The 7,500-nt window shown below is 43.1% G+C and overlaps 3 protein-coding genes across 4 annotated transcripts in view; 1 reads left to right on the top strand and 2 right to left on the bottom strand.

Moving 5' to 3' along the window:
- Positions 1-220, bottom strand: part of LOC134184529 (thiosulfate transporter TsuA-like) — a 1,962-nt gene extending 1,742 nt beyond the window's left edge. The window contains exon 1 of the mRNA XM_062652245.1: positions 1-220. This exon is cut by the window's left edge and continues 38 nt beyond it. Within this exon, the coding sequence (XP_062508229.1) occupies positions 1-214 (214 nt within the window). The 5' untranslated portion in view covers positions 215-220.
- Positions 221-3,172: 2,952 nt separating this feature from the next.
- LOC134184498 (BTB/POZ domain-containing protein 9-like) lies at positions 3,173-5,704 on the bottom strand. Its single transcript, XM_062652201.1, has 2 exons — positions 5,495-5,704; positions 3,173-4,618 (listed from the first exon to the last, which is right to left on the bottom strand). The coding sequence occupies exons 1-2, from the start codon at positions 5,636-5,638 to the stop codon at positions 3,467-3,469; spliced, it is 1,296 nt and encodes a 431-aa protein (XP_062508185.1). The 5' UTR covers positions 5,639-5,704; the 3' UTR covers positions 3,173-3,466.
- Positions 5,705-5,921: 217 nt separating this feature from the next.
- Positions 5,922-7,500, top strand: part of LOC134184499 (Golgi to ER traffic protein 4 homolog) — a 6,679-nt gene continuing 5,100 nt past the window's right edge. For both annotated transcript variants that reach the window (XM_062652203.1, XM_062652202.1), the window contains exons 1-2: positions 5,922-6,127; positions 6,185-6,263. In XM_062652203.1, coding sequence (XP_062508187.1) covers positions 6,009-6,127; positions 6,185-6,263 — 198 coding nt within the window. In that variant the 5' untranslated portion in view covers positions 5,922-6,008. The remainder of the gene's footprint in view (positions 6,128-6,184; positions 6,264-7,500) is intronic.

Below are 7,500 nucleotides of genomic sequence, written 5' to 3'. Positions count from 1 at the left end.
TAGTAAACTGCTCCATTTTCATCTGACGGAATATGACTTGTGGTATGTAGACATTGCTTTTCTGCACACACCAGCCGAACAAGAGGCCACACATTGCTGCCACCCATATTGTTCTCCACACTGAATGTGTACTGGATGCATATGCAGACTCTGCTCGACAGAGAGGAGATTTCTCTTTGACTTCTCGAGATGAAGGGGTTGGACTGTCGATCATGCTCGATGCTCAGATTCAGACTGAATGCGTCTAATGGTTGTTGGTTTGGTTATTATCGTGATCTGCGTGGGTGTTTTCTGCAGTGACGTAGGCACGTAGACCCTGGTTAACACAGCAGTCACGTGCCTAGGGAAGGGCCAGAGATTGCGACATGTTCCATCTAGGTAGCCAGCATGTAGTGACTTGTAGGAGGTTACTGTGTTCGCTAGGAGGAGAATTGGAAAGTCATTGTAATAAACGTTAACTCTAGGAAGGTCTCTACATGCTAGTCTACCAAAGTTTGCAAGCAGTAATATTAATTAATTAATTAACGCTTTTAGTGACAAAGAGGTGAAAATTGATGGACGGTTGTTTCACAAGTCGAATGCATAATATTGTGTGCTCTAGTAGGTTAGCAGCCAAATTGAAAATCTCGGCGTTTTGTGCGGCTATTTTTAGTGCGCGTATTCCTGTTCTGGAAGCTGCTGCAAACTCACGATGTCGTCTCATCATTATTAATTTATGTCTATCTAAAGCCTAGTTCACAATATTGACGCCGACGTCGACGTCGACAATAGAAATGAATCCTATTCCAGCGTCGACGTCGGCGTCAACATCAAAGGATGCCGCCGATGGCGAGGCGGTTTCTTTGAAGTTTGACGCTCAACTGAGCGTCGGCGTCCTATTGTGAACCAGGCTTAAGTGTAAGTCAAAATTTACATGAGGTGATGGTGACGTAGACACGTGCAGTCAGGTTGATTGCACCCTAGCGCGCGCTAACTCAATAATTGCAACGCCGCTGATACCTATTAAACAGCATTAGTGTCGAAGCATTCACATTGTACATTGTTAGATACTTGCAACGGCTTGCTCTGTAAACATCAGTAGTTGCTAGACTTAACGTTTTCAAGAGCCACGCTCCCCCTACGTAGGGGGCACAGCTGCGAGACCATTACTGAAAGCGTGAAAACCCGGTTGACTGATTTCTTCTTATGTTGTAGCTGATTGTGACAACGAACAATTGAGATTTGTGACGAGGGCGCTTTTGTCTGGGACACCAAGGCTATCCAATAATACGTCGACAAATAAAAAATTAATGAATTTATAATTGATCAGAGTCGTGACGTGGTCGCGTCTGGTCAGCTCAGCTACATGTGTGCTTACTAATTGATATCACGCTAACATTCCGCAGCTGTATTAATTAAAACTAGCCACTAATTAATTGACCACAACCGCAACATGATTGCTTGTTACAATGGACCTGTTAGGTCAATCTGAATCGTGACGTGCTCGCGTCTGGTCAGCTCAGCTACATGCATATGCTTACGCGTGCTCATTAGCTAGTGTACGTCTAGCTATTACGGTATGTTTGTACGCAGTGTGTCATGCTCGTATATTTTTTACTAACGCCAATGAAGTGGAAATTGATGGGCAGCTGTTTGACAAGTCGAATGCTCTAGGTATCTAGTACTGAGCAGCCAAATCTCAGCGTTTTGTGCGACTATTTTTAGTGCGTGCATTAATATTCCGGAAGCTGCTGCAAACTCACGGTGTCGTGTCATCATTACGTCTGCAATGTAGTGTTATTACATAAATCCTATAAGTTAGGGAGCTGGACGGTGACGTATACGTAGGCACGTGCAGTCAGGTAGTCACTGCACCCTACTAGCGGGCGCTAACTGAATAATTGCAACACCGCTGCTAATGATCTAAATGTGTCGGGTGAAAACGAGCATTAGCGTCGAAGAATTCAAGTTATGCAGAGATACGTGCAACGGCTTGCTCTGTAAACATGGCGCAGCCAAACTCCCCGTATATAGGTTAGTCGAGGCCAATCGTGAAAGCGTGAAAACCCGGTTGACTTCTTTCTTGGTATGCTTGCGTCTAGCGTAGTTGACTGTGACAGCAATAAATTTTGTAAACTATCTATCAGTGTTGTTGGATTGCGTGGTTTTTCTGGGCAGTTTGTTTGGGACACCGAGGCTATTTTTAAGAGATCAAGAATTTTGGTTGTTTTCTTAGTATACGTTATATCTCTGCGTTTGCTGATGATGACTTTGTTGAGTGCAAACGTGTAGCAACCGGTGGATGTTAAGCCACTGGCTGCAAATTGGATTATCCGGGAGTTAATTGTTTGCAAATTGTGAGATGTAAATCTTGAGATGACCTCCAGCATGATAATTGATCACAACCGCAACATGATTGCTTTTCAATGGACTTAAGCTTATTAATCTGAGTCGTGACGTGATCGCGTCTGGTCAGCTAGCGTCCCAGACTAGACTCACGTGAGCCTAGCCGTGTTCGGTTCCCGTATAACACTCTCGGCGGGAAAGTCTTATACGGGAACCGGACACTGCTAGACTCACGTGAGTCTGGGGACAAGGCTATGCACATGCATGCGTGCTCAATAATTATTATTGCTGTCACGTGATCTCATACAACACCGCCACGTTACTGTTGACAGTAACAAGGGTTTCATTCTTCGCACTAGCACTTACTACATTATTAATTAATTAATTAATTAAAGTTTAGTCAAATCGGTTTGACAGTGTCTGTAAGTATTGCAAAACTGTACAGTACTGTTATTTAAAACTTCTAGGCTTCACGATGGTTTGCATGTGAAACGTACAGTCTGCATCCTACCGCTGGTAGCGTGCGTTAGACAAGACTGTGGCGGTAGTGTAGGCGGAGTAACGATATCACGTGGTTGGCATAATGTTTAACGAAGTTACATAGTTGACTCTGCCTTGACAGCGCGCGCGATGAGTCAACGGCCGCAGGAGTGTACGGTAGGCAAGTCTTGTTGTGTTCCCGCGTGTCATGCGCAGACGGTAGTGGCGCGAGGTTTCTTTCCGCCAGTCATGCGCAGTGGCATAGCACGTTTGCGGTTCGCGCGTGGACATGACATTACATGACTGGGCTCCGCCCCCCTCGTGAGCGCCGACCGTCCAGGTCGACAGGCACACTGTACAGCAGTAAAAGTGCTCGAGAGGAACGGGAAGCAGAACTCGGGGTCAAGGTAAGTAGTCAAATTGTCACGTGGGAGTGCGAGTGTCTGAGGTTTAGATAAAACTTCTAGACTTTACATGGCAGGAGGGCAAGTCTACAGTTTGTAGTCAAGTCAATATAATAATCATTAATTAATAACAATATGAAGATACAATGATTTGTGATGATATGACTTTCTATACAAGATCTCTGTTCATAACACAAATAGTTAGAATACTTTTCTCTTCACTGTTGATATTAATTAACACCATTGAACCTTGGAATCTACATATTGTATAGATGACCAGCTACTGGTTCAAAGGCTGGGTTGGTTGTGAATATAAACTGAGCCCATCCAATTGTAAAGAATCCACCATCTGGTTTTGAGCCAAACTTCCATGTGTGGCTACCTGCTGGCAACTTCTGAGGCTGGCTTCTTATCCACGTCGGAACCAAGAACAAACTACCGTCAGATTCTCCTACCCAGCAAGCAGGGAAGTTGTCCCATGATCCGTACGAACGACACTTTAAACTGTGAGGCAGATCGATGCAGCAAACCCAGACGTAGTATGTTCCCGCTGGTATGTCGCTTACGGTGTACCGACAACCGGCATTGTCTTCACACTTGCCAAGGTAGACTATTGACTTATTGTCAGTTGCTTCTGCTCCTCGCTCGGGTTTGGGCAAATACGTAAACTGACGAACACCGGCTCCGTAGTAACCCCAATGTTCAAGAGCACCTTGAACGATAAAGGGTTTTTGTCGTGGCTGGTACATGACTCCATGATGGTCGACATTCTCGGGCGTGACGTGATATGCCATCACACTAAATAGGGTCTCGATACTAATAATATTTGTTGGCTTTACAATGTTGATGAGATCGCTAGGACGAATCAGAGCGAGACGAATGTGAGGCAAGATGCTCTTCAAAATAACAGGAAGAGCAGGAACTTTGTCTTCGGCTTCGAGTTGACTCATCCGTTGTCGTTGAAATTTACCCCATCGTACCACTGCTTGAAATAAGTCTATTTCTTCAGAGACCACAGAATCTCTTTGCATAATGCTAATGATGTCTTCCTCACTCAGATCAAGAAATGCATCCGATTCAACAACAGCACTAGCGTTTTGATCGATAAACTTGAGACATTCGCTTGTCAGCCAGTGTTCTCTCATCATTGAAGATTCGCGAAGAGCAGTGGCAACGTTTTCTGAGTTAATACACTCATGAGCCATCTTTCCACACTCCCGTTTGAGTGCCGACAAGTCGTATTGATCGGCAGCTGCCATGACAGGAAACACATCGTCTGGTTCTATATCAATGCATCCAGTGTACATGTAGCAACGCATCAGACTAAAAACCCTCGGTGTGATTGAAGGAAGAGGTATCTCTCGTGTGTGTGCCTCCTTCATTCCACCATACAACATAGCTTCAAAGACCTAATCCAATGAACATTCGATGAGCAACACAAAGTGAACACATTAATGCTAAACTACTGCACGTTTCTCATAACGTTCACCTCAATTAGTCAGAACTATGTAGGTGGTCATGTTATTCTGAATGTTATGATTTTTGGTTTCAAGGTCCTCTACAAACTATGTGTCAAGTTATAGTATCATATTCAAGACTCCATATGCCTATAGCTGTCTCGTTAATTTACTCTTTGGTAGACTGACAAAACACACACACACACACACACACACACACACACACACACACACACACACACACACACACACACACACCTACTACTGTAACATATCTTATCTCAATTATTATAGTCGCCTTCTGGAAGCAATAAAACCATTTTCCAAAACAGCAGTTTCCAATTACAATGCTTCTTGTTTTTAAAATTATGCTACTATACAAACGCTGCTAAGTCTTCCATATATCTTTGATTTGCACCTCAACAAAACTAATCTGTAGTTATAATGTGAAGAACTATTTCTATAGTCTGTCAATCAAACCACTACAAAACTGACAATCAAATAAATATGTACAACTATTTATAGCAAATGGACTTCCGACACAAAGCCCTACAAGACAGTCAAAGTAGCAAGGAAATTGTTGGGTGTGGATTAAAATGCACTTTCCCCCTGAGCAGTTCCTCTCAACCATGAAGAAGGAAATCCTTTGTGTCCATGCAAACTAGAACGCATTCCAAGTCGATCTCAACATGAGCAACTCTCTAACACATACAATCATACGTACAGCCCAGCACACAAACAGAAATAACACTAAAAGTTATGCCTTACTGTCACTATTTCTAGGCAACCATCCCTGACAAAACCAGCAGCAGCACCAGGAGGTCTTACCTTGGACTGAGCGGCAAACACCATTCTGTGGCAGGGGAAATCCCTCTCTTCCCTTCCCACAACAAACACGACGTCGGCGATTTTGTGGTTGTCCATGAGCAAGGCAAGCCGCTCACGCAGTAAGTCCTGATGACGAACCTGCATCGTCTAGTTTCGATGCTTCTAGACAACCGGGCGCAAAAAGATCAACAAAAAAATGTACACACCAACTTGTGGCCCACAAAACTGTAAAGAAAACAGACAAGCAAGACGTGAAACGAGAGAAGCGGACAGCCTCTGAACGGAAATGATTGAGTAGCGACGTTGAATCCCAGCTACACGCCTGATGACGTCAGAATGTCGTCACCTCACCTAACAGTCAATGTATGAATAAAGAATGAACCTGGAATCCGTTCACAAGTACCACCACATCCTCCAATCTGCGTACACTCTACACTAGAAACATTCCCACCAATCAAATAGGCAACTTCCGGGTTTGAATCACGTGATCAAGTGGTAACGTCACGGACTCGCAATGGCTACGCACAACCGGAAAGGCGGTGGAACGGTGAGAGTTCTTGAGAAAGCGGAACGGCGCCTTGAGGAGGGAAAATACTATGAAGCTCATCAGATGTATAGGACTGTTTACTACAGGTGGAGAGGTTTTGGACGTTGGTAGGTGGTTTGGAGTTTTGTTGACGTGTTTTTTAGGTTTATGGGTCAGAAGCGTAATGATGAGGCTCTAAATCTCGTGCACAAGGGAGCATCTCTGTTGCTTGAACACAAACAGGTTGGCAGAGTTTGGAGTGAAATGTTACTCGCTTTGTAGTGAGAGATGGAGAGACAGCTGTGGATGTTTATTTAAGTAATTAATCTAAATTTAATGTTTGTATTTGCAGCGTGCAGACAGACAGACAGATAGCAGACAGACAAATAGACAGACAGACAGATAGACAGACAGACAGACAAATATACAGACAGATAGACAGGCAGACAGGTAGACAGACAGACAGGTAGACAGACAGACAGGTCATTATATTTGAACTCTTACTCTACTAATAACAATCGCTAACTTTACGTATGCATAACAATAATAGTCAATGAACAAAATGTTGAACACCTTTATCATATAGAAAGTCATCAAATTGCACTTAGACAACTTTGACAACTTTTTAAAAATCACATGAGAGTTGCAAGACTGTACAACTACAGACAGGTAGACAGACAGACACAGACAAATAGACACCCTTGGAGCTCAGATGTTTTTCCAAGCTCTGCTGAGGTAACAGGGGTTGCAGCTAATTGAAGAGAAACCAGAAAGATGGCCAAGTACGAACAATGCAAACTGCCTGGAGGCTCAGTAGTCAAAGTCGTTCCACTGGTTATAGAACATTTTGGATCATGGGGAGAAGAGGCGAGAAAATTTTTGCAGAAACTGGCAGCCTTGTCATCAGATGAAGCAGGAAGACGTAATGCTGCAGAATTTTTAGACTTTTGGAGAAAAAGATTCTCCGTGCAATTACAGAAGTGTAATGTTCAAGTTATATCTAAGAAACTTAGCATGTTGTGTGATGGGTCTGAGAGGCCTTACTCTCTCAGCACCCAATTTTTCCTCATTAGTCTTAGTTATATATAAATTTTAGTTTGCTGTAATAGTAGCTTTCAATGAACAATAGTCTAGTTGTATTACTGTAGTTCTTTGCAGAATTGTATCATAGTTTGATGTAAGAAATAAAAGACAAATAGACAGACAGACAGACAGACAGACAGACAGAAAAAGATTGTTTTATTTGAATGCTTACTCTACCGGTAACAAGCGCTAACTTTATGCAAAACAATAACAGTCAATGGACAAAATGTTGAATGTCTCTATCATATGCAAAGTCATCGAAGTTGCACTTCAACAACTTTGACATCTTCTTAAAAATCACTCGAGAAGCAAAACTGTACAACTACAAACAGTTGCTTACTCCATCTATCTTGAAAGTCTGCTTCATTGTTCCTTCCAGTTCATCTTCCGACTTTTT

Source organism: Corticium candelabrum, chromosome 9 (assembly GCF_963422355.1).
Source record: "Corticium candelabrum chromosome 9, ooCorCand1.1, whole genome shotgun sequence".
NCBI lineage: Eukaryota > Metazoa > Porifera > Homoscleromorpha > Homosclerophorida > Plakinidae > Corticium > Corticium candelabrum.
Note: the sequence above shows the minus strand (reverse complement) of the source record. Positions and strands in the feature narration are given on the sequence as shown.

What these genes read in the sequence shown, in the direction of transcription:
- LOC134184498 (XM_062652201.1), bottom strand. Translation starts at nt 5,638, where the DNA reads ATGCAGGTTCGTCATCAGGACTTACTGCGTGAGCGGCTTGCCTTGCTC. An exon ending in TGTTTGCCGCTCAGTCCAAG is followed by an intron (nt 4,619 to 5,494) that starts GTAAGACCTCCT and finishes TCATTGGATTAG; the next exon opens with GTCTTTGAAGCTATGTTGTA.